The 27,098-nt window shown below is 47.3% G+C and overlaps 1 protein-coding gene across 1 annotated transcript in view; it reads right to left on the reverse strand.

The window, feature by feature from the left end:
- The window catches only part of LOC146776396 (peroxisomal trans-2-enoyl-CoA reductase-like), an 81,639-nt gene that overhangs the window by 2,108 nt on the left and 52,433 nt on the right, over positions 1-27,098 (reverse strand). The window contains exons 4-5 of the mRNA XM_085637450.1: positions 24,397-24,493; positions 11,181-11,305 (exon numbers count right to left, since the gene is read on the reverse strand). Of these exons, the coding sequence (XP_085493576.1) occupies positions 11,181-11,305; positions 24,397-24,493 (222 nt within the window). The remainder of the gene's footprint in view (positions 1-11,180; positions 11,306-24,396; positions 24,494-27,098) is intronic.

Raw genomic sequence — 27,098 nt, forward strand, 5'->3', positions numbered from 1 at the left:
ACCACAATTCACTGGCCAGACTTAACTAGGTGATCACTGCAGGCAGGCCAGAGGCAAACATAAAAATCACACGATGGGAGACCACTGGGGCCTGGTTTCAGGACGTCAAAAGGGAAGGGGATTTATATCTTTATGTATATGAAAGGCCACACCTAAATTTACAAACCTGATGTGGAATGTAAGGGGCTTAGGTTTAGTAATCAAACAATGTGAGGTCCACTCATATTTGGGGAGCTGGGAAGCCCATATAATATTCCTCCAGGAGACACACTTGACAGCAGACGAAGTAACAAAGCTACAGAGAGGACCGTGGGGGCAGATATACACCACCAACTAGTCTTCATACTCAAGGGGGCAGTACCAGTTTAGTTTATTCCAGGGGTATCATTCCAGGCTCCTGACATTGACAGAGACCTGGAGGGCCAGTTTGTGCTGGTCTTTGGCTGTTTAGATGGGCAGGAGTCTACACTCAGCTGTGTATATGCCCCCAATACAGACCAGTCACTCTACTTTGACTCCATATCCACAAAGCTAGCTACAAAACCGACTGCCTCTATAATACTAGGGGAAGACACTAACTATGTGCTTGATGTTGCGTTGGATCGCTTTTACCTGGCATTGCTGACTGCCCCGACAGCTAGGGCGGCACACACATATGCAAAATCGCTCTACGACTGGGACCTTGGAGATGTGTGGTGGACTGGTAACACACAGGCTCAGCACCACTTGCCTTAATTGTCCCATTAGACAGTGTTTGAGTTTCTAGACCCCGATGGTTACCCAAGCATACTATTTGGGCCAGATGGTATCAGACTACAACCCCCTGTTATTGTGAGTGCAATGGGGTATGGCTTCCCCCAGTTCCCACATGGGGACTACAGTACGCATGCACCCTGACAGCGCATTACAGGAGGGGCTAATGCAAGTGATAAATGATTATTTCACAGAGAACAATGGCACAGCCTCCTCGCCTGGGGTCGAATGGGAAGCCTTCAAGGAAGTCATGAGAGGTGGCTGCAGAGGGCTGGTAATGGGGGTACTTAGGAAACTAGAATGAAAATGTACTTACCTGGGGGAAAGTCTGAGACAATTAGAGAGGGAAGTGGTCTCAAACCCTGAGCACAAGATACTTTTGAGGACCTAGAGGGAGAAATATGCTTTCCAGGTAGAACAGCTGAGGTGCCTGAATTGTAAAGCATACTTAGAGCGGCAGCATGAGGCAGGGTGACAAAACAGGGCAATTTTAGCATGGCCCACAAACTCTAAATCAAGGGGAGGCTCCACCACGCAGGTCAAACACACACAGTGCTATATCAAGACCTCTCAACACTTCAACACAACATAAACAAAGTGCTCCATGATTACTATGCAACCCTTTATAAGGAAGGTCCAGCAGTAACAGTGGGGGAAATTGGAGACTTTTTTGCTTGTTGTAGGCTTACATGGGTGACTGCAGAGCAAAGGGGGGGCTCAGCTAGCCTATCAAGGAAATGGAAGTTAAAAATGCGATAGAGGAGCTGGCGGCTGGTAAGACATCGGGCTTAGATGGACTGCCTGTACAATTCTATAACATCTATACAGATATCCCTGCACCACGCCTCACTAAAGTGTATGCAGCTGCAAAGGAGGCAGGCATTCTCCCACAGATTAGAGAGATGTACTGGTGGTATCCCTCCCAAAACCCCGCCAGGACCCAACGGATGTCACCTCGTACAAACCCCCGTCCTTTCTTAAAATCTACTATAAAATAATGAGTAAACTGGCTAATAGAATACTTTCTGTTATGCCCTTGGTAGTCCACCCGACCAGTGTAGATTTATGCCTAGATGTAGCATGTTCAACAATATATGATGCTTCTTAGGAATTCTGAAGGAAACTCCTGATGAGTGCAGGAAGATAGCAATAGCCTTGTGTATAGACGTAGAGAAATCATCTGATACGCTTAGTTGGAAGTTTCTACAGGCTGTCCTCAAGAAATTGGAGATGGAGGGAGTTGGGCTCAATGGATTGCATTGTTGTACTGTAAGCCAACAGCCCGGGTGCGCACAGGCTGGAATTTTGGTAGATACAGAACTAAAGGCATGGCGCTTTACGGAGCGATACAATGGAACACCTTGGCAAGGCACTGGGAAGGGAAATACCCTAAAGCCCTGAGCTAGATCTGTGTATTGGGGCTCACACACTTTTAAATAAAAGGGAGGGCAGGCCCCAGCTTCCTGGCACTTGCGATAATACTAGCGAAAAGGTGTATAGCTATGCACTGGAAGGCCAGCCTGGCACCGCCCATCATGCGATGGAGGAGAGTTGTATCCCAATGGGCACAGAGTGAACGTATAGTGCAAACCCGAAAGGAAAGAGGTAGTAGGCGGTACCCTATTGTAGATGCATAGGGAGACATCCTAGAGGCATATGAAAACCTTGACCCACTCCCATCACAAGATTGATATCTAAGAACAAGGGTCATGGACACAGAGCCCTCAAGATAAAACACCTGCACAGCTGTGTACAGTAGATATTATAATGAAGGACTGTGCAAGTCATTGTTGAGTTAATGTTTGAGGAAAGAGACGTAGAGTTGATACAGTTATCTTAGGCTGTACGCGCTGTAGCAACGGCCAATGGAACCACATATTGCATGGTGTAATAATGTCCTTATTCCGTAAAAGAGTGAGATGTATACTGTTGGCTATCAGATAATGATAACCATCACTCTGTCAATCTTATATAGCTAAACAAATGTAAGAGCAATAAAAGCAATAACCAGATCTTTAAAAAAGATTGAAATGAAAGTAATGTACTCCTGAAAAACACCAAAAATGTTGCTGCATTGTTTCTAATCAAATATTTTCTTCTATTTCAAGGCTGAATTAGGAGTTATATATAGTCAACTTTGAAGTAAAAGCAAAACCAAATGCATTTAAATGGCACCTAACGTATTCTCTGATCGATTCTACTGAAATATATTTCACTTTAAATAGAGGCCGATCCAGTCAAGATACAAGTGGGGATATTGACCCAGAACTAACCACAGCAAATGGGTGAACATTGATATGGGAAAAGTTCAAAAGAGCATTGCAAAAATATGCATCATCCAATTATCAGTGGAGATCGTTGAGGAACTTTTTGAGCAGCATAGTTTATGATGCCTGGAAAGGTTTCATCAGCTGCAGGAGCATATTTACGACTAAATTGCGCAGCGCGGCGCTGTAAGCAATTCAGCAGGGCTGCACTGTCTCATTTAAAAAAACGCAGGGAGGCGCCGCATTGACAAGAATGCCGTGCATCCCTGTGTTTTCCTTCGCGCTGGTGCTAATAAAGCTGCCTAGCGCCAGTGCTGCACCCTAGCACCATGGTGCAAGCGTGCCTGCGTTGTAGGGAGGATTGTATTTGTGCCGGAAGGGACACCTTCTGGCACAAAAATCAGTTAATGGCGTTTTGCTCCGTCTATGTGTGCTGCAGAAAGCAGCACAGATAGAAAGAGCAAAAAAGAAGAAGAAATACAAGTATTTCTCCTCGTTGCACCACTCTTAACCCCTGCCTCAGATCTACAGATCCTTGCAAATATGGGGCAGCGTCAAAAAGCAATGGGTGTGGCGGGGGCATGTCCACAGCAACACCCATTGCACGCCCCTTTACTGCAAAAAACTGCGGGGAGGAGGCCGAAATTTACAAGGAGGAATTAAGCCACGCAAAATACCTTAGCGCCGCCTCGTAAATATGGAGTAGGGCATAGCGCCACTAGAGCGTCGGAAAAAGTGACGCTCTGGTGGCGCTATGCACTTGTAAATATGCCCCATCGTTTCTTTAAGATGTCTAATGATTTGCTATAGAAGACATGTGTCCATTACAACTTTTAATTTATGGCAATGGAACAGTTCATTAGCAGGTGGGGCAGGTACTGTTTTATTTTCCACATCCAACATGTTTAATGGTCAATAAGGCCCAGTTTGGACATTCACATTCGAGACCAATATGTTTGTAGGATTGTTTCTGCTGAGTTCAACACTGTAAAGGCAACAACTTTTTGGGGGGTCTTTTTGAGAAAGGTGAGCTAAACATCTTCCAACAGTCAGGCTCTTTTTCGAAGTCTTCGTTTATATTCTGAAGGCTCGCCATGTCTATTTTCGTAAAATAAGTTGTCTTTAGCGTTGACAGAGGGTGTAGAGTAAAAGTCATTGATTCTACACAAGAACAATTTTTTAAGGTGTCATTTCATTTCAGCCTGATAACTGGTTACAGTGTTGGTCAGCTCGCATCCTCAGTTTCAAGGAGGCAGTACGTGGCTGTGCTGTGTGCATCTTTTCCGTACAGCCCGAAACTTCAGTTCACATCTGGTGGAGAAGGGCTGACACCTTGGACCTCCTTGGTCACGCAGGAGTTTGAGATAACACCCTGGAGGACTCACAGGCCCAGATTTACTATCCTTCAAGCAATGAAGCGCTGCATGAAAATAGGAGCGCTGCAGTCTGAAGATGTCCCTGGCAGCCCTCGCACAAAATAATGCTGGTTGGCTCCATGCAAATCCTTGCCCCATGTTGCAAGAGCAGGCCAGTGGCATTGTGCATAAGATGTGTCCCTGAAGGAGCCTCCCCTGAACAATGACTTATGTAAAACAGCTGCAGAAGGGCTCACATCATTAGATGAGTGCTTTCATGTGAAGCATACAAGTAACGCATATGTACCCATTGTGAACAACCACTAGCCACCTCATTTGAGCCTGTTTTCACTAAGTATTAGAGGATGAGGCATATTCACGTCTTACTATTTTAGTAGACTGAGCTTTGCGTCAAAACGTAATAGTGTGTCTGCGCTTTTCCACTGCGAAGGCATCTTCTTTGCATAAATTGCAATGGGTTGTCCCCTCCTGGCACAAAGTCATCTTGGCAATGCATGAAGATCATCTTTCTATGCTAAAAACCTTTAACGCAGGATGGTTGATCGACACTGTGGTGTGCAGTACTTAGCATAGCTTGAATGTCCAGGCTATTTGATAGTGAGTTTCCTGTGCAGCCCAGTTGTTACCTGAGTGAATCATATACTGCAGTTAGCACAATGCATCTGGGGGACTGTGTGCTGGTGTGTCAGGTAGGCTCCCTCCCCACCTTGGTGATTAGCTCTTTATTGAGTTGTTGAGCTGATGAGCTCGGGACGCGCCAGCGTTCTGGGAGTTGCAAAAACAACAATTGATGGACAGAATGCAGAACAATGTCATACATTCTCCCCAGTACAGAGATCTGGGACTAAATCCATCGTTTTTAAGCGGAGTCAAGCTATCCTGGCTGATGACGGCTGATAGCCAGAAACCGGTCCTAGGATGCTTGATTCCGGTCCAGGGAAGACATGGCTTGGCAGTTCGGGCTGGACTGTTCCCATGAGGCACAGGGTCAAGACTGATTTGCATATGGCCATGTCTAAACTGGGGTGGCGTAGTGGGCAAAAGAACTATGGATTTAACCCAGATCTCTTGACTGGGTGAGAATGTCTGCATTGTCAGCATTCCGTCCATCATTTGTTTGTTGTAACGCTTTTCGCCCTAAGTGGGATGGGTATTCCCAGACGTGGGACCCGTGCTCACTACGCCACTGGAGTCAAGCTATCCTGGCTGATGACGGCTGATAGCCAGAAACCGGTCCTAGGATGCTTGATTCCGGTCCAGGGAAGACATGGCTTGGCAGTTCGGGCTGGACTGTTCCCATGAGGCACAGGGTCAAGACTGATTTGCATACGGCCATGTCTAAACTGGGGTGGCGTAGTGGGCAAAAGAACTATGGATTTAACCCAGATCTCTTGACTGGGGGAGAATGTCTGCATTGTCAGCATTCCGTCCATCATTTGTTTGTTGTAGCGTTCTGGGAGTGGCACAGCATCATATGAAGTATGTAGGCAGCTTTGCCAGCATCCCCGAATTTAAGTTGTTACTCACTACTGAAGAAGGAGAAATATCCAGAAATACGTGTCTAGAGAGACACTGCTCTGGCTGCACCAACAATGGTGAATACTAAAGAATTTCAACTAAAGTGTTATCATGCACTGCATTTACCACAATGCACTGGGATAATTGTGTGCTGTAAGCCAGGCAGTATACTCCCTCCCCCTTTTGTGATTGGTTACTAGATTAACATGAATAAAATACGTTTGCCATCTGTGCATGGGGTTAGCAAGAATGATGGCGTTCTCTATGTTGGTACATGTACCTGGATCAATGTGCTTTCTCCTGTCTCCTGTTGAATGTGGGGGGTGCAACCTTGTCAGGATGTTGCAGGAGGTAGAGAGTATCAAGATGCACAGCCTGTTTTACTGCTAGGCTGCTGGGCCCATCACTAGGAGCCTCCGCCTCATTAGGAGCCCCTGCCGGTCCGCCCAGCTCACCCACAGTTTTTAATGCTGGTAATGACACAATATGGGGAGGTAATCTGGTGATGTTGCATCCCCTATCTAAAGGTCCTTCATTCTTGTTTGGAGATGAAGGATGGAGAGTCAAAGAAAGGTAGAAGAGAGGGAATGTAGTTTAATGCACCAGGGTCCAGTGATGGTCTTCAGGTAAACAGGCAGTGGGAGACTCCTAGGTGAAAAGAAAGGGGTGTATCTCCTCCCTATGGTGTTCCACTTCATTTCGTAACAGTGTCAGCTGGTTTGGTATAGGAGGGATGGAGGTGTGAAACAGTGGTTAACCAATGAGCAGCTCCTTGATGAAGCTCATACCCCACCATCATCATGGCCCGACATAAATCATACCAGTGCACACACAAAGTACCTGCATCGGTCTGTGGTTGTGCCACAGAAAAACTGTAGCAATGAGGCAGAGTGGGCTGGCCACGTGTCACACAATTGTGTTTGTAGATCTACTCAACTATCTCAGGTCTCAAGAAGTGTTACTCCAGATCCTTGATGAGCAACTAGGTCGGAATTTCAAGAAGAGTTTTACTATCAATGACCTTCTGGATAGCACAAACCCAAGGCACATCTTCATTAAGGCGCTCAGTGTGCGCGAAGATGGTCACATTCCAGTAACCTGTTTCTTTGTAGGACTCCTTTTTGGGCCACCTAAAGGAGTACAAGAAGGTTGGTTAGAGACATCCCAGTTGCTTGTTCTTCTCTCTGCTGGCATCGAAATCCAGGGACTTCAGGGTCACCTCAACCCAATGGTTCTGAAGACACATCCAAGACATTTACTTGTGATTCTACACTTCCCTCTGCTACCATCCACATTCTTCATGTGTTCACAAGGATGTCCTGAACTTTGCCTTGTACTTGTTGTTGATCAGACTTTGCATCTCCTGTGAAGAATCTTTTAGTTCTGTTGTTTGCACTGGCAGGTTGGCTCAGACACACTTCCAGGGCTGCCAGTTTGAATTTACTGGGGGTATCAAACATCAAATAAACGAGACCATCCTGACAACAGTACAGAATTGCTTCCCTTGGTAACTGAAAATTATTTTGCAACTCTCTAAAGGGCACAAAGGAGTAACATTCAAATAAATGACCAATAAAGTAAATGCCAAGTTGTATGTATGATGACCAGAAGAACCTCTTACCTTGGTGTTTAACTTACGAATTGTACCACAAAGTGGTTGTTGAAATCAATCTGGATTTTACCCCACCCCCCTTATCAAGGGTGACTTCCAACAACTCTGAAATACCCACATACCCAACTGGGTCCACATAGAATCTGATCTCTCAGTAAAAAGTTTCTTAGCTGTCGACTAAGTTTAGGGGGCAAATAGTTATTTCACAACAAGTCTTCTTCTGAGATCCCCTACATATCAGCTGAGCTAAATCAATCACAACCTTATGAGTTCTGCGCAGGGCTTATCCAGATTAGCTGAATATCATTAGAATCTCCTTACACAATCAGCAAAAAAAAGGTGAAAATCAAAGGTCCCTCTTTGAAGAAGCAAGATAGCTACTTTCAAAATTGGCATAGCAAGAATTGGATGACTGAGCAGTCACAGACGCCTACTAGCTTGGGCAGATTGTGTCTCCAGCTATTATGCTATTGTGGTGCTAGTGGGGCATGCTTCTATGGTTGCTTCCAGTCATCAGGGACCCAAGAAACATCTTTCTGATTTGCTCCCACTGCCCATTGATAAAAACAAGGGCTTTCCTTGAGTAATCTTTTGCCAAGCAAATAAGGATCTTTTTTGTCCCCAGTGTTTTGTGCCTGAGAAATTTTGCTGTCTTGTCAGGTTCTTTCAGGATGGAGTAGCATCTTGGTAGCTTGGTACCCTCATCTCCCTGCATACCAAGCACATTATTTGCTCCTTGCTCCTGGGACCAACAGGATAGACACATGAGATCTGCCATCTCACCCATATGTCATATTATCTGCACAAGTACGTTTGCATCTTTGACATGGCCCAAGGCACCTGCTAGAGTCACAGCGTGGGACATTGTAATCAGAATACTCATACCGGTAAACCTGTCCCATGAAGCCAATTTCATGTGAGGTCACCCTTCTTTCTGATGAGCTTTCTGGTAAAGTCCTCCAAAGTCAGCCTTTAGTCTTGCCAAGACAAGGGTCCTGGGATAATAGGTTTAATGTCTACTCCAGGCATAGATTATATGGTATTTAGGGACATCAAAACTCCATCCTGCCAAGGAGAAGAAACATGCAGGTTCTCAAGTCACAGGTCAATCAAAACAAAAGCCTGTGGTTATATCTGTAATTGTTACTATAATCACTGGTCAGTCCATGCTACGTAGGAAGATTAGCAAAAGGATAAAGCAAAGTCTGAGAGTGTGATGCAAAACCGCACAGAGGCAATCCTAAACCAATCCCTCCTTGCCAGTCATAGTAATCGTCAGGTCCCAAAACCCAGACACATAGGGAGAATTCAGCATTAGTTTCTTATGATCTCGGCCAATGATAGTCTCACGACACTCTGGTGAAAACTGAAGGTGTGTATGCAGTCTTTGGAATTTCGTTCCAACCTTTACCAAATGAAAACAATTATAAAAATAAGTAGATACTGACACCAAGAACCCAAAGAAAATATGCCCCATTGTACCAGATCCAATAACAGGCATTAGTAGGACTCTGCATCAGAAACATTTGTCTCTTTCACAGAGGTCCATAATTAATAAAAAATCAAAATAATTGCATTAGGAGTGCAAGAGAGAAGGTGGATGAGACACAACCTCATCTATTCTTAGCAGCCAGAGGGGCCATCTACCCATGCCCGCTTCTTTTATGTGAGCTAATTCACTCAAAATATTCCACAGTCTTGTGAGTACCTAGTCTTAGGACACGTGGTCCTTTAGCATGAAAATGGCATTGTCTCTTTTTTTAATACAAAAGTATCTTGACCAAAAGTACTAGGGGAGCAACAATATCTCTTTCCACCAACTTGGGTTCTATGAGGACCTCTCATACAGAGATTCCTCTCTGTGGTCATCTCATTCCTTTTGAAGCTCTGCTTGCAATAAGCACGGATCTGTCAGAGGTTTCATGTGGGGTCTCTTCTTGATCACAATTCGGCTTTGGAACTGTGTATGTGCAAACTAGTGTATCCTGCATCATGTTTCAATCTCAGGTTTTAGAGACATCTGCAACACTAGAAAGGGTTACTTAAAACAAACCAAACAATGGTCCTTTTGAGATTAATTAGTCAATTCAGGAGCTGATCCAGTCTCGTGCCCCAGAAAAGTGCTACCTTCTTACCTTTCTTTAAAAAATGTGGATGATAAAGCGAGGGCCACTATTTACTTCCATCTTCTGTTTTTTTGCCTCGTCAATCAATCATGCGCTTGTTAAGCGTGACTACTCACCCATAAGGGTCTCAAGGTGCTGGGGGGGGGAGGAAGCGCAGGGTCCTGTCCAACAAGGAGGAGGTCTATCGAAGAGCCGTGTTTTGAGGTCCTCGTGAAGTTGGGGAGTGATGTCGCCTGTCTGAGGTGGAGCAGTAGGGCGTTCCAGGCTCTGGCACGAGGAAGGAGAAGGAGCGGCCTCCCGATCTGGACTTCCTGGTGCGAGGGACCACAGCGTAGGAGAGCTGGGCTGATCGTAGGATCCTTTGGGGTACGTGGAATGTGAGTTGGCTATTCAGGTATGCTGGTCCGGCGTTGTGGAGGGCTTTGTGAGGATCTTGAAGGTGATTCTTGCCTCGATGGGGGGGCCAGTGGAGTGTGTGCAGGTGCTGGATGATGTGGCAGTGTCCTGGCAGGTTGAGAATTAGTCTGGCGGCGGCGTTCTGGATGCTTTGAAGTTTGCGGGTGAGGTGTTTGTTGCTTCTGGCATAGAGTGCAATGCCGTAGTCAAGTCTGCTGGTGACGAGGGCATGTGTGACGGTCTTTCTGTGTTCGAGGGGGATCCATTTGAAGGTCTTGCGTAGGAGATGGAGAGTGTGGAAGTAGGAGGATGTGACGGAGTTGATTTGGTGGTCCATTTTGAGTTCGAAGTCCAGGATGATTTCGAGGTTGCGTGCGTGGTCCATGGGAGTGGGCGGGCTTCCGAGGGCAGTAGGCCACCAGGTGTCGTTCCAGGCGTCAGGGTGTGGGCCCATGATGAGTACTGCTGTTGTGTCCGTGTTAAGTTGTAGAGAGCTGCTCTTCATCCATTTGGCGACTGCTTCCATGCCTTCTTGAAAGTTGTGTTTGGCTGCGCTGAGTTCGTTAGATAGGGAGAGGATGAGTTGGGTGTCGCCTACGTATGAAACAATGTGGAGTCCGTGGGATCTGACGATGGGGGCGAGCAGAGCCATGCAGATGATGAACAACGTGGGGATGAGGAAAGATCCTTGGGGACTCCGCAGGTGGTCGGTGTGGGGTCCGAGAGGAAGGGAGGGAGTCTGACCCGCTGCATTCTGCCGGAGAGGAATGAGGGCTAAAACTAAAACAAAGATACGGCCCAGATGGTGGATCCCAGTCCATTGTTCTTCTCTGTGGAAGCTCACCCTGAATTAGTTACCTTATTCTTTTGAAGCTCGAATGTGTGTACCGGTCCAATATGTTTTTTACAATGTGTTTTCAAATTTGCCACTCTACTTTGACCACCCTCCACCCTTCTCTGATTCCTTCCCTGCATTATCCAAAAAGATCTTTACAAGTCAGAGAACACAGGCTACTGGCTTACAGATTACCAAACAGAGACATGGCTTGCATACTGGACATTGGATCCTTTTTTGCACTTAGAGCTTGCTTTAGATCATTCTTGTAGGCAGTAGAATGGTTCCTTTACTGACCTCATTGAGCTTGCATGGAATGTTGGGATATTCCTCGCGGACCACCTGGCAGAAGGCTAGTGCCCCTGCTGCTCCCAAAGTCAAAAATCCTGTGCCAGGCATGAGAAGCCGCTCCCCTGCACCTCCTGGAAAAAAAGCAAAGTGACATTTGAGTCTTGTGCAGAACAAGCAGTGTGAGAGGCACTATGTCAATTTGTGAGGGTTCATCTAGTCGTACATCCAAAAAATACAGGATTTATTGTTCTGCCCAAAGAATGTATGACAACGTGATTCAGATAATAAACTCTCAAAGTCACCTACGCTTCTTGTTCAGTTGAAATCTCTTTAACCTTGTATATTAAATACAATTGGGTAACCATGTAAGACTAGGAACCCAAGGCAACAGCCGATCAAAAAATGGTTCCATCAGAAATACTTCACAAGTGATAGAAATTTGTGGTCAGTAGACCAACAAGGGCCATCAGTAAATCTAAGGAAATGAGGAGCAGGACAGCAATACTCACAATGATAGGATGTTGAGCAATAAGTGTGTGAATGTGTTTTCGCAGTGATCCCTGAATGCTTTTGCCCAGTATTTCACCCACAGATCTCATCAGCTATCAAAGTGGTACTACAGGGACCTTTGCAAATAGTCCACTTAACTCTCCTGACCGGACAACCCCTTATGTCGGATTTATTTGGGACCAAGACCAAGTACTCCAATATTTAGCTTTAGTAACAGCTATACTAGAATGAGTTATATTTGTAGGATCAGCCAACACAGTTAAAACAAGGTTTAAAAATTGTTTAGTACATGCACAATAAAAAAAGAATGAAGTGCATACACAAGAGACACACAACTTCTCTTACATTTTCAGAAACATAGCCATTGCTGAACTAGTTCAGAGTTTGATTCAATTGAAGGAAGTAATGAGAGCTGCTTGTTTTGACACACTTAACCTCTTGCTCATTTTCAGCACTTAAAAAAGGAGGAGATTTGGGCATTGAACAGATTTGTAACAGAGCATCAGTTTCTGATATGTCCCTAAAAATGTACAGTGGCGCAGACAGAGTGACTCATCTGTCATTTGTTGTGAGTGAACAACACATGAGTCGTATTTAACAATATAACATGTGCTCAGGTAATCAAATGCACTCTCAATATGCAATTTCGGATTGTTCAAGAGGAATACCTTTTGAGAGATATATGGCAAAGTTCATTACATTTGTGTTCATTGTCGTCAAGGTTCATGCATTCAGAATACATTTCAAAAGATGTAAATAAATGGGACCTGATTCACATACTGCATTTTGCCATACGTTAATTATTACTACAGTAATATTACTTACTACAAAATGAAATTCACAAATCTACCATTGTAAATCCCCACCTCTCCTATCTTTCCTATGGGGAGATCCTCACATATGTAAGTTTACTCTTCAGTAATAAATGTGGAATAAATGTGGAAGGGATTAGGGGGAGTGTGAAAAATAGGGCACACTTCCTACAAAGTAGGTGTGGTTGAGGGGGAGTAAGGAGGGGCTAGTGAGGAACAGGAAGGGTAGAGCCCATTTCTATTCTCAAACTGTACTTCTAAAGTTACCGCAGCCAAAAAAAGACCCGAAACAATAGTTAAATGTACTCCCGCTCAAAGCCAGAGTAAGTCCAGCACCACACATGGCCAACCACTGGTGCTGCACACCATTCCATAGAAAATAAGGGAGGTAAACTACTTAAAATACAAATCAAAGGAAATAATGTTAATTATTAAAAAATTGTTAAACATATAAATACATTTATTTCAAAGTTAATAAATGACCTAAAAATATATTTTTTTGTTTTAAAATTGTACTAATATTTTTTAATTTAAAAATGAACACAGCATTAATTTTAATTAAATTACTTTTGAATATTCTATATATAATTATTAATTTAAACTTTAAGAAAATAGTTTTTATTTAATTTTATTTAGTAAAAATAATTACATTTAACATTTGCATTAAGCTATTAATGGAGCAGCATTTTTTATTTTGCTCTGCATTTAAAATAAATATAAAAAATTCATTTACAATAATATTTAACATAAAAATATTTTTACAGAGGAGGAGCCTAGCACTTGACCAAGATGGCCGCGTGAGCTTAGGGCTCCCGAGACCCTCGCGCCCTCCGCCGACTATCCTGTCTCTAATCCTGTCTGCATGCATGGCATCGTGTAGATGATTGGTCAGGGAGCCGATTGATGCTACCCGCGGTTGGATCGTCCACCGGGAACCAGACTTACACCTGGCGGAAGACTGCGGCCTATCTCCCGGGGAAGCCAGGGGCTAGAGTTGGCTGGATGCCCGACTCCTAGTTGAACAACAACGGCCAGGCGAGGTGTGAACTGCCGGACGGAGGTCCCCGCACTTTCACTTTCGATTTCGCTCCCTTTGTCAGCCCTGCTACTGGAGAGCTCTGGATGGCTTTATTACCCCGGGGACGCTCTGTAGGCTACTCTGGCGGTCCACAGTAGAACTGATCACTCCTTATTCCTCTCCTTGAGAGGGACCCGTCTTAACTGAATCGACCTGCTTGGAGTCAACCATGTCGGGCAAAGCAGAAGGGGATCGGCAGAAGCCTAAGTCTACCAGGCGGGGAACCTACACCCAAGTCAACAGCATGGACCGATATGCTCTGCAAAAGGGATCACCGAGTGGATCGAGCCAGGTGCCGGATGCCCAGAAGGAGGACTCGCCTGTGGCCCCGGAGCTCTCCCTGCAGGATGTCATGGGCGCGCTCGAGGGGATGCAGACTTCGATTGGGAGGCAGTTTGAGGCCCTGGCGCATAAGGTGGATGCCATTTTGGTGGATGTCAACCTGATCCGTGCGGACGTGGGCAAAACGAATGAACGGGTTAAGAACTTGGACCTCAAGACCGCGGGCCTCACTGATGATGTTACGGAACTGCAGACCGAGGTTCGCAAGCTGAGGTCCGAGAGTGATCTCGTCGCCCGCCGGCTGGAGGACTTTGAGAGCCGGGCCAGGCGCAACAATGTGCGCGTTATCGGGGTCCCGGAGTCCTCGGATGAGGCTTCGGTTGACCTGCTTGTTGAAGACCTGGTCCTCAACCATCTGAAGCCCAAGGGCCTTGGGAAGTTCTTTGCTGTGGAGAGGGCCCATAGAGTGCCGGGCGGGAGGCCTAAGGCGGGTGCCCCGCCGAGGCCGATCGTGGCCCGGCTCTTTCACTTTCGAGATCGGGACGCTATTCTGCAAGCATCGAGGGTGACGGGCCCGGTCCCCTTCCAGAACGCGTCGGTGAATTTCTATCCGGACTTCACCCAGCAGGTGCAGAGGCAGAGACAGGGCTTTCTGGGGGTGAAGCGGCGGCTCCGGGAAAGAGACCTGAAGTATGCCATGCTCTTCCCTGCCAGACTGCGGGTGGTGCACGACGATCGGACATTCTTTTTTGACTCTCCTGTTATGGCCGACGAATGGCTGGACGCTTTGCCCCGGCGACGGACGGGGGACGACACAGCCGAGGATGGAGACAGTGGCCGGGATGGGCAGGGCTGATATCTCGGGGCCGGTCTGACTTGATTTGACTATACTTGAAGACTTGCATAGAGTGCAGTAACTGTGGAGGGTTGCGGGAGGACGAGGGTTGCTCTTTTCCTCCCTTAGGGTACTTTTTGTAGACTTTTTGTTTTTGTAGGGCGACAGGCACACTGCAAGTTGGGGGGGCTTTGTAAGCTGCAGCAGGGGTGCAGGGTGGGGGGAGTTTTAGGGATTTTGGGGTTGTTGTTGGGGGGTTTCTTTCTGCAAGGCATGATGCTTATATCCAGGGCTGTTCCATGGTGGCTCCTCGGGTGTGGGGTGGGCCTCTTTTCGTTTGAGGATGGGGGGTAGGGGCTTAAGTGTTATATGCTGGAATGTTAATGGGTTGGGGGATCGCATTAAGCGGGGGATTGTTTTGCAATTTTTGAAACGATCAATGCCAGATGTTGCCCTGCTGCAGGAGACGCATCTTATAGGAAATACGTGCTATGCCCTGAATAGGAAGGGGTATAAATTCATTGCACATTCAGGATTCTCATCTGGGTCCAGGGGTGTGGGCATCCTAGTTAGAGCTTCGTTGCCATTTGAGGTGGACTCCACCATTGTTGATGATAGGGGGAGGTTTGTGGCGGTGCCGGGGCGGTGGGAAGAACGGACTGTGGTTTTAGTTTCGGTTTATGTCCCGCCTGCCCTGCAGGCCTCCACTTTTGCAGATCTGGGTAGGGCCTTGCTAGATCTCCCGGGGGGAATGCTTGTGGTGGGAGGGGATTTCAACGCTGTTTGCTCCGGCCTGCTGGATAGACACCTGCCCAGAGACACAGGGGGGGCTCAGAAATGGCTTCCAGACTTCCTAGACACGCTTGGTCTGATAGACTGCTGGCGGCTCCGGCACCCCACACAGAGCCAGTACACGTTCCACTCCGGGGCACATGGTAGCCTCTCCAGGATTGATTACTTGCTCACTCTGGCCGCGCATGCCTCGTTGGTATCCGAGGCGAGGCACATGGCGCGCGGTATATCTGACCACTCGCCAGTGTGGATCCGGCTGGATCTAGGTCGGGAGGGAGGAGGAAGGGTGGCCCCTATCAACCCTTGGTATTTCCGAGACCCCAAGATGCGCAGCGCCCTGGTAAAGAAGGTAGAAAATTTTTTCAAGGACAATCAGGGAACCGTTGACTCGGCAGTGTCGCTGTGGGAAGCTTTTAAGACCGTGCTTCGGGGGGAGGCCCTCTCCCTAGTAGTGGCTGCAAAGAGGCGTAGAGATGGTGAGATTCTGCAGGTGGAGGAGGAGATCGCGGCTCTGGAGGGAGCGATGGAGGAGGAGGTTACAGAGTCCTCACTGCATGAGCTTTGTTTGAAGCAAACTGAGTATAAAGACCTGGTGACGAACGCCGCTAAGACCCTCAGTAGGGAACAGCAGGGCCGACTGTATGATGTTGGTGATAAGGCAGGGAAACTCCTGGCGTGGCTGGACAAAAAAGAACGGGTCAATAGAGTGGTGCCAGAGTTGACGGGAGAGAGGGGAGAGGCGATTGTGGAACCTGAGGGGATTGTAAAGAGCTTCTCGGACTATTTCTGTAAGGTTTATGCCTCTGCGTCGGATAGGCCAACCGAGGACTCGTGTGACCTCCTCCGTGATATCGAGTTGCCATGCCTCTCTGCTATAGATAGGGACGATCTGGATGGTGACATAACGGTCGACGAGGTGGCGGGGGCTATCCGCGCGTTAAACTCGGGTAAGGCTTCGGGACCGAACGGCTTGCCGATCGACCTGTTCAAGCTGTTCCCGGATAGGGTCGCCCCTCACCTGCGCGCCATGTTTTTGGAGGCGCGGGGGGGTGGGGCCCTCCCGTTGGATCAGCGACTGGCGTCGATTGTGGTCATACACAAAGAGGGTAAACCCCGCGATAAGTGCGCCTCATATCGGCCTATTTCACTTCTTAACGCGGAGCCGAAAATTCTGGCTAAACTCCTGGCGACCCGTTTGATTAGGGTACTTGGCGACTTAGTCCACCCGGATCAATCCGGCTTCATCCCGCACCGAAACACAGCGCTGAATCTTAGGCGTCTTCATGGCGTAATCGCCAGGGCGGGCACGTTGCGTGAACCGGCTATTGTGGCGTCTCTTGATGCCACGATGGCCTTTGACACGGTGGAGTGGGCATACTTGTGGGCCGTGCTGGCCAAGTTCGGTTTTGGCAGCGGTTTTGTGAGCTGGGTGAGGTTGCTGTACGAGGGGCCGCTAGCTAGTGTTGTGGTGAATGGTCGGGCGTCGACTCCGTTTCAGCTTGGAAGGGGTACTCGGCAGGGTTGCCCCCTGTCGCCTCTGTTGTTCGCCCTCGCCCTTGAGCCGCTGGCTGCGTGGATACGTTGGCACCCGGATATACGGGGCCTTCGGTGGTCGCCTGAACACGAGGACCGTATTTCGCTCTATGCCGATGATATCCTGTTGTATCTTGCCTCACCCAAGAAGTCACTTATAGTGGTCTGTGACGTACTCACATCTTTTGGTAGGAACTCGGGTCTCGTCATCAATTGGAGCAAATCGTACTTGTATGTTCTTAGTGGCGAGGTTCCACCGATCCCTAGAACATGTTCGATACAGATCGCCCAGCAGGGTATCGTGTACTTGGGGATCTTTATCTCCATGGACTCGGCTGTGCGCTATGAGAAGAATCTGCTCCCCCCCCGGCACGCCTGAGGCGCGATGTTGAAGGTTGGCGGAGGCTGCCACTCTCCCTCGTTGGGCGTGCGGCCCTGTTCAAAATGATGTCTCTCCCTCGCTTTCTCTACGCCTTACAGAATACCTTGGATTGGGTGCCGGCCAAATACTTTCGGGAGGTCGAAGGCCTCCAACGGACGTTGCTGTGGGATGGGCGGCCGCGAATTGCTATTGCAAAGCTGACGCTTCCATGGTACGACGGGGGCATTGCGCTCCCAGATATCCGTCGGTACTATTGGGCCACACAGCTGAGCGCGATCAATCATGGGCTTTATGGCCCTGCTCTCAGCCCTGGGTATGCCATGGACAGGTGGTTGCTGCGTGGTGGTAACTATTACAGGGCGTTGTACTCGCGATCCCTAGACTCGTCCCTCACGGGGCCCACCGCTGTGGCAGTGCGGGTGTGGAAGATGGCAACTGACTCGCTGGGCTGGAAGGATAAGCTCACCCTCGCTACCCCGTTGTTTGAATCGGAGAGATTGGGAAGGCTTTGGCATTCAAAAGGTTTTGATAAGTGGGACCTGATTGGCATCTCCAGGGTGGGTGATGTGCTGCATAAGGGGAGGGTGAAGTCCTTTGAGGAGTTGCAGACTGAGTACGAACTGGGGCCCTCCGAGTATTTTAGATACATTCAGATGCGCCACGCCCTCCGATCAGTCCTCGTGGAGGGTGAGAAGGTGCCTGAGTCCTCTCCCTTGGAGGACCGGGTCCTTGATGGCCACATGCCCGAAAGCACGATCTCGCTCATATATAAGAAACTTATAAACGTCCGGGCGGACATGCTTCTGGGGCTGAGGGACCAGTGGACTAGTGATGGCCTCGAGTTAGATGATGAGGATTGGCAGTCAGTTGTCTCTTTCCCTAAGGAGGTCGCGATCCCGTCGCGCCTGAGGCTGGTGCAGCTTAAAATACTGCACCGAGTGTATGTGACGGGGCCAAGGCTGGTCCACATGGGGTTCTCGGAGGACGGCCTGTGCAGGAGGGGGTGTGGTATGGTGGGTACTTTCCTGCACATCATTTGGGAGTGTGGTGTCATTGTGGAATTCTGGAGGGGAGTCCATGCAGTAATGGGGGAGGTGACAGGCATTGCTCTGCAGCCGGAGGCGCGGTGCTGTCTCCTGAATATCTGGGGGCCCACTGACCTCGATGAAGCGCGGACCCAATGGGTGACACTGGGTAACATGGTCGCTAAGAGGGATATCGCGCGATTGTGGGGCTCCTCGGGGCCCCCCACACTGACTGCGTGGAAAGAGAACATGGACTGGAGCATGTTTAGGGAGAAGACAGTCTACTGCTCTAGAGGCCGCCCCCGGAAGTGGCACGCCATCTGGGGGCGGTGGAATCAATACAGGGGGGGAATATGTCTTTCCCCTGATCTGGAACCGCCCGAGGAACAGCTTTCCCCCTGACCTTCTTTCCAGCACAGACTGATTTGTGAAGTATTTGGGCCTCTGCTGTCCCCCCTCTTCCTCCTTACACTATCTTGTAACTGGTAGATGAGTGGGGTCTGGCCTCCCCTCGGGGCTCTCACCATGGTTTTTTAGTGTTCTTGCCTTGCTGGGGTTTGCTGTGCTTTTTATGTTTGTTTAAAATTGAACCTTTGCACTTCTCTTTGTGCTTTATTGGGGACGCATCACTGTTTCTAATCATCGATGCTGCCGAACCTCCGGGTTGTCGGCTGAATAGCTGTGTCCTGATTTTTAAATAAAGGTTTTTCAAAAAAAAAAAAAACAATATATATTTTTACAAATTATTTTCAAGATTAGTAAACTTTTTTATATTTTCCTATACTTTACCGTAGGGAGAGTCCCATGACCAGGGCAGGCAAGACATGAGAGTATACCCTTTTGAGTAACTTTACACTCGTATATGGAGAATAGCCAAAAGTAGAAGTAAACTTGCAAGTGTAGATTTACTCCTGTGTAAGGTTAGCTTTTTGAATAGGCTCCATAGTTTTGGGAAAGCTGCATCTGATAGAGACTTCTAGCCACAGATTCCTTGCCTTACAATTATTCTTAGGCATCAGACTGGATCAGAATTTTTTTTGTGAGCAGTAACCCTGTGTGCCTGTAGGTGGAGCCGTAGGCATCATCTGTGCCGGAAGGGACGTGTACGGTGACTATATAAGCACTACCACAGCAAGCTGAAATCAGTTCTTTTCACGTCAGTAGGCGCAGATCCGGAGGGGGCAACCACCAGTAATATTTTTGACTGACCCTTTTCCAACTTTTTCACTAAGTTTTTTTTAGATCTTTCTCTTGGTGTTGCAGTGATGTTCACTAGGAAAGCTGGTTTTAAGCCTTGTGGCACTTGTCACTAACAGATGTTGGTGACAGACCCGCATCTTATTTGCCTTTGGTAGCTATTCTCATTCCCGACTCTGACACGGAGCCTGAGGGGCGTCGCCCAGTGCCGACTGGACCCTTGCCCTCCAGATGGCCGTCTGAGCCCTAGCCCTACAGGTTAGGACTTGGGAAAGATTGGGAGGGTCCACTGGACCTTGTTAGATTCCAGCCCCCAGACCTCAGCATGGAATGCGGGGAGGAATTTGCAGACGCCAGTGGACTTGAACACCTCCCCAGATACTGGCATGGTCTCTCCTCCTAACATGGCTATGGAAGAGGGACCTTCTTTTGCTATGGTGGTGATGGTGAGAAGGGTGGCTGAGGTTCTGAACCTTAGCCTGCCTTTAGTGGCAGTCAAGAGTAAAATCTTGCCAGAGGTGCTTCAGCTGGGAGTGACCCCCCTCAGAACTGCTTCTCCCGTTTAATGGAGCTCTTAAGAATGTCCGGCATAGGACCTGGCCAAGACTTTCACATGGACTCCTGTGAACACGAAAATGGCCCGTCGCCATAACCCCACCCCAGAGCTTGGTGGTCCAAGCCTCCACTTCCCATGTAGACCCTGGAGCATCCCCTACAACCCAACTGCACAGGAAGTCCAAATAGCTAGACACCATAGGAAATAAAAAAAATTCTTCCAGGATCCTGGCAATGCAGTCAGTAAACACTGCATGTCTTTTGGGCGTTACTAAAATGCTCCGCGAGATTCAATTGCCCAGGTGCTGCCCATGGTCAAGGAGGATGCCAGGCCATACTGTGCCAGACAGGAGAGATGCAGCCAAGCTCATGATCAGATATTGGCTGGACACGAAATACGCGCTAGGCAGAGTGGTTTCTTAGTCAGTGGCATGCCTGGTTGAGAATGACTGGCTTTTCAGGTGATGTCTAAGCCTTGTTTATGGACATGGCCTTTGATTGGCTCCTGTATTTTCGGAGACAAGGCGGACTCAGCGCTGGAGCACTTCAAGGGTAGCACAGCTACGGTCAGGTCCTTTGGCCTTTCCATGGGCCCCCCCACCAACCCCAGTCTACCTTGCACTCCTTTCGGGGCTACAAAAGGGGCTTCCAGACCCATTTCTATCTGCCCAGCAAACACAGCACGCAAGCTTCCTAGCCTCTGCATGGCAGAGGACTCGGTGGCCCCAGACCCTGTGGTCTAGGCAGCCAGAGGTAGGGCCAGTCCACCACCTCTCCTAGCAGCTGTAGGCTCCATACCTCTTTAGTTTGTCCTCCGATTATCCTGGACAACCAGTGGGAGGCAGGATATGCCATCACCTACACCACTGGAGGTCAATAACATCAGACAGCTGGGTCCTCCAGATTTTATGAAGGAGCTACACCCTCCACTTATTGACTACCCCACAACCCATGCCACCAACGTGCAGCAAGCTGACGGAGAACTCTCCCTCCTTACTCCACCAGGAAGTGGCGGTCTCTTGGGGAAGGGATCCACAGAGTCTGTGCATACACCAGAAGTAGGTTGTAGCAGTTATTTCCAGCTACTTTCTGGTGCCCAAAAACGACGGAGGCCTTCAGCATATCCTAGACCTGCACCCTCTCAATTTCTTACTCAAAAAGTAGAAATTCAAAATGCTCACGCTCGCTCAAGTCCTTTCTGCCCTGGACCCAGGAGACTGGATAGTAGCGTTGGACTTGCAGGAAGCATATTTCCACATTTCCGCCCTGCCGACACACAGGCATTATCTGCGGTCCATGGCGTACCACAAGTACTTTCAGTTCGCCATCCTCCCTTTTGGCCTTACGAGACCCCCTCGGGTGTTCACCAAGGTGATGACTGTAGTTGCAGCTCACCTCTGGAGATCAGGGGTTCCAGTCTTTCCTCATCTCAGCGACTGGCTGTTGAGCGTGGGCTCGCCCCAGGCAGTCGCTTCCGACCTCCAGACTAGAGTGGACCACCTGCACTCGCTGGGGTTCACTGTCACACCTGACTCCCTCTCAGACACTCACTTTAATCAGAGCTGTTCTTGACACGGTGCAGTCTCTGGCGTATGCTCACGAATAATGAGTCCAGGATATTCAGCCTCTATGCTGGGTTTCGGTGAGACTGACCAGGCCTCGAAAGAAAATCATAAAATGTTACGAGACCTGCAGGTCTGGTGACTTAAATAATCTACTCAATGGAATTATAATGCTCTTGACCCATAAACTGGTTTCAAATTATGTGACCCTGGGCAAATATTTTCATTCACTGAGCCACTATTATAGGCGAGTTCAGCAAATCTGCTGTACCAAAAACACTCTTGTTTGATTTAATAGACTAAACTTTTGCTCCATATACAATACAAATCTAGCCACATTTAGGATACACATGACCGCTGACTTGCCTCTTAGTTAATTAACCTCATTGTCATCAGGGCAGTGGCAGGAATGTTTCTCTAATCATGTTTAAAAACTATTACTTTTTAAAGAACACATAATTGAAGCGGTAACACATTTATTTGCAATCATCAGATTTCCATTGAAATGGCCACAACATTTCCCACTCACATGGTTTTACTGATAAAACTATATAATGTACATGTTTGGAAATTGAGTTTCTGCAAATATTTATTTGCACATCACCAAGTAAAGTGTTCTGATTCGTTTTGCTCCTACTTGTTTGCATAACACTTCTGATTTACATATAAAAAATGCTCTTTCATAATCCTTGACGTATTTTGAAATACTTGAACTATTCATTTACAAGCTTTTAAATGTTGTGGTTTAGAAAGAGAAAACTGACATCTTTCAACATTTTGTTTCACAACCATTGTTGGACTTCTCACTTGACAAAAACCTCTAGCTGGGAAAGCAATTAGTAAAAAGAAAAACTGACATTTGACCTCCGTCCTTGAACGGACAGCAAATGTGCCAACATAAAAGCAAGATTTAAAGGCGTCTTTATTGCTCATTCACTCTCTAAATGAACAGAATAAGTGCTAAAAATAGCTCACCTTATAAAATCTGACTCGCCATAGTGAGTGGGCAAGTAGATTTTAATTGGCCTTCTGACTCTAAGGCTGTTGGGTCTCATGGCCTAGCTTGTGACACATGCCCGCTGGGATATTCGGGCTGTGCAGTGTGGCTTGAAGTTCCAGTGGGCGCATCATCAGGGAAATCTTTCCGACATGGTCCAGATCTCGGAGGGAACTGCAAAAGATTTGCAGCAGACCCCTATCTCTTCTCCAACCAGATTTCACAGTGGTGACAAATGGGTCACTCCTGGTATGGGGCGGCCATCTGGGAGTGGTGGAGATAGAGGCCTTTGGCGGAATCCCCACTCTACATCAACCTACTGGAGCTCCGGGAGATCCAGCTGGCATTGAAAGCCTTTCTATCCCCCATCAAGAGAAGGCTACTGCAGGTGTTCAGGGACAACACCACCGCCATGTAGTACTGCAACAAACAGATATTGGGATATTGGACTGTTTGACGAGAGGCCCTAGACCTCTGAACAAGTCTGGAAAGTCAGGACATTTCCCTGGTGGTTCAACTCCTGGCTGGCTCTCTGAACTCCAGGGCGGATTAACTCAGCCAAAGGTGTCTAGCGGATTACGAATGGCATCTCCATCTAGAGGTGGTGCAAGGTCTCTTTCAGCACTGTGGAGAACCTTGGTTCCCAAATAAATAAACAACCCCTTACCACAGCGCAATTTCATTATGTGGCTAGACAAGATATCTATTATGGGTGTCACTCAAAATTAGCACCTTGCTAGAGTAAGAATGTGGGTAACTTGAGCATCAAAATACACTGTAAGCCCCTTGATGTTATATGATTCGAAAAAGTGGGCTAACTCTAGGGTCTGTGTGTTGGGTAAGAAGATTAACATGGTATTGCCCTCTCAGATGCTCAAAGTTATAGGGTGAGAATACCCATAGGTGGGATCAGATGGAAAAACAGCCCATATGAACTTCTGTCAATCGCACCAAGTGGAATTTTATTTGGAGGATTAGTTCTTTATGAGTGACATCCAACTTATCAGTGGTCTTAACAATGAAATGTTGATGTGGAGTTTAAAAAACCCAACTTGGTTCTCGGAACCGTAGTCAGTGATGTATTGTGGGTCCATCCTGCCATTTTTCTAAAATGATCTACTTCATGTCATTTGGAGTATGTTGTTTAGAAATGTAATGATTGGTAAGTTTTGTTGGTATTCGTTGGCATCTAACTGTGCTACGATGCTCATTATTCCTTATCGTTACTAGTCTTGTGGTCACGCCAATATAGAATATTTTACATGGTCTTTGAATTAGGTAAATACATTTGCTTGTGTTTGAGTCATCAGAAAAATCCATCTAACCAGGGATAAGATTGTGAGTGAGATTCTATTAAGTTATTCAGGTCCGATGATGTTTGAAGCACCATTAAAGAACATGTGACAGAGATGAGACAGCGAATAGGGAATCATTCGGTTAAATTGTATGAAGGTAGGCATGTGTGGAAGGAATGACTCGCCAGTAAAGCTTTGACATAAAAAGAGTATCAGCCTATGTAGAAAATAAATATTCACCTTGCCCAACAAGAACCTAATACTATTTGCAGCCCTAGTCAATCTGTGGATTTCACACTTACTCACCCATTTAGGAAAAATAACAACAAGTTGGCATCTCTTCTGAAAGTTGAGTCTAGGCACTCACCTGTGATGAAGGTGTAGGACCCATTAGGGTTGTCTTTCACAAGTGGGAAGAAAGCTTTCCAGGATGTGAACGTGCTCAGCACAAGCGTATCCAAGACCTGAGAAGAGAACAAATCTTACTGGAAGGCTTTCATCTTGAGTGACTTTACTAACATGGGTATTTGTTTTTAAATGAGCTTGAATTCCTGACATTATGTAGTTTGAAGTGCATACTTTGATATGTATTCTCTAAGGCAAGCCTTTATTATGGATTTCCAGATATTTGTTGAACTGTCCCATGTCCCGCCTTCATCCATTGTCTTGGTATATATAGCGGCGAAAAACAATATAACAATCATTTAGAACCTACTCGTCACCAGCCATGAGAAATATTATTAGGATTGTACCCACCACAATCTAGGCTAATGCAAACCATACTCTCAACCACTACACATCGTGCTCTAATGAAGGCTCTTCAAACAGTCCATCATTCTAACCAGCTTAACCATCCTCATCAGTATTTCAGTCATACAAACCACCAACCACAGCCAATTATCCCAATTAACAACACTATCATACATGGATGAATTGTATAGTAAGATGCACATTTAGATTGCATGCTTAGTTGGCTTTAACCAGCTTCTAAATTTGGTCCAGCTTACAAAACAAACATTGACAATGGCAATTGATTTGGCTTTTAGTAGTGTACACCAATAGTGTGTGGATTAGGTACTGCATGGTTTTCAATTATCAAATGTGAAAATACTATGACATGAATTTAGTGGTCCAATGTAATCAAAGCTTGAGAGTAAAGACACAACTAGAGACCTATAGTGTGAGAGCAAAGGCAGATTAAATGAGCCAGATGGTCTCTATTTGCCGCATATTCATACATCACTTCTCATATATATATATATATACACACACACACACACACATATATTACCTACTGGCCGTCGCCAGTAGGTAGATATAGTTAGGACCTATTTTCCATAAGAAATCTGCAACATTCTATTTGGAATAACGTTGGCACCGATTGACAAATCTTCGCGATATTTTCCAAACTTTTGGCCAGCTCCGGTCCGCTCCTACCCTGAAAATTTCACGGTGATTCGTCAAGCGGGAGCTGAGAAAAAAGGGGGCCCCCAAAACATGTTTTCCCCATGCATTTTCCCATAGGACCTTTTGACGCAGCTACAGCCCAAACTGCTGAACGGAATTACACCAAATTTGGCAAAGAGGTAGTCCTCAGTTCAGACTCGTGCCTTTTGCTTAAATGGTGTAAATCCGTTCAGTAGTTCCTGAGAAAATTAGAGGTAAAAGTACATATATATCTATGGCCTCGGAGGATCCGCGCACCCTCCTCGCACCCAGCGCGCACCCTGCCGTGCACAAGCTGTATTCTAATTGGCTGTCAACACTCCAGATCAGGAAGTGTTGGCAGCCATCTTGTGCTTCGGTAGAACCGAGGCACAAGAAACCTAAAAACCAAACGCGAAAAACAGAAAAAGGGGGCAGGGTAGAAACACCCTGACCCCTTAGGCCTGCTCAGGGAGTCCCACAAGGACCCCCAGGGCCAAAAAAAGAATTTATTTAAAAACAAAAATTGGTGAGATTCGCGCACCCAGTGAGAATTTCGGCCGAAAAAAAAAAAAAAAATTCAGTGTGGGCTCCCGCGCTGAGTATGCTAATTTGCCTCCCTAGGGGACCTCTGGATTGAAGAGGAATTAATTCCCCAACTTAAAACGCGCCACAGGGCGTGTTTGCACACATAACACCTCAGGCCCCGCCCCCTACCGTCACCACTGTGCAAATGCGCCCCGTGGCATGTTTTAAGTTGGGGGATTGAGTCCCCTTGAATCCTGAGGTCCCCTGGTGGCCAACTAGCCCACCAGGTACCTCCAGTATGCGCCAGGGAGCTGCGTTGCAGAGAGGTGTTCAGAGGCCACGCCCCTTTTTACAACACTCTGCAACGCAGCTCCGTGGCGCTTACTGGTGGTACCTGGTGGGCTAGTTGGCCCTTAGGGGACCTCTGGATTGAAGAGGGATGAATTCCCCAACTTAAAACACGTCACAGTGCGTGTTTGCACAGTATCACCTCAGGCCCCGCCTCCTACCTTCACCACTGTGCAAACGCGCCCCGTGACGCGTTTTAAGTTGGGGGATTAAGTCCCCTTGAATTCTGAGGTCCCCTGGCGGCCAACTAGGCCACCAGGTACCTCCAGTAAGCGCCACGGAGATGCGTTGCAGAGTGTTGTAAAAGGGGACGTGGCCTCTGAACACCTCTCTGCAACGCAGCTCCCTGGCGCATACTGGAGGTACCTGGTGGGCTAGTTGGCCCCCAGGGGACCGCAGGATTGAAGAGGAATTAATTCCCCAACTTAAAACGCACCACAGGGCGTGTTTGCACACGTCACGTCAGGCCCCGCCCCCTTCCTTCACCATTGTACAAATATTCCTCTAAAATCAGCCGAACTCGAATTCCGATTTACTCACCTGGTATCAGGAGAGAACCCAGTGCTGCATTTTTTAGACCAGCACTGACTCTGAAAAGTAATTCTAAGCGTACTTACTAGTAACTTGTTTTTCCTTCCATAGGAATCCATTGTGTGGTTTTCACCAGAAAAGTTTCTAAGTGTCTATTTTCACAAACTAAAAATATTCCTAAAAAATCGTCTGTATGACTTAAACACATTCTTTCAACTGTATACAGGAGATTGGCCA

The sequence above is a fragment of the Triturus cristatus genome, chromosome 12 (genome assembly GCF_964204655.1).
Source record: "Triturus cristatus chromosome 12, aTriCri1.1, whole genome shotgun sequence".
NCBI lineage: Eukaryota > Metazoa > Chordata > Amphibia > Caudata > Salamandridae > Triturus > Triturus cristatus.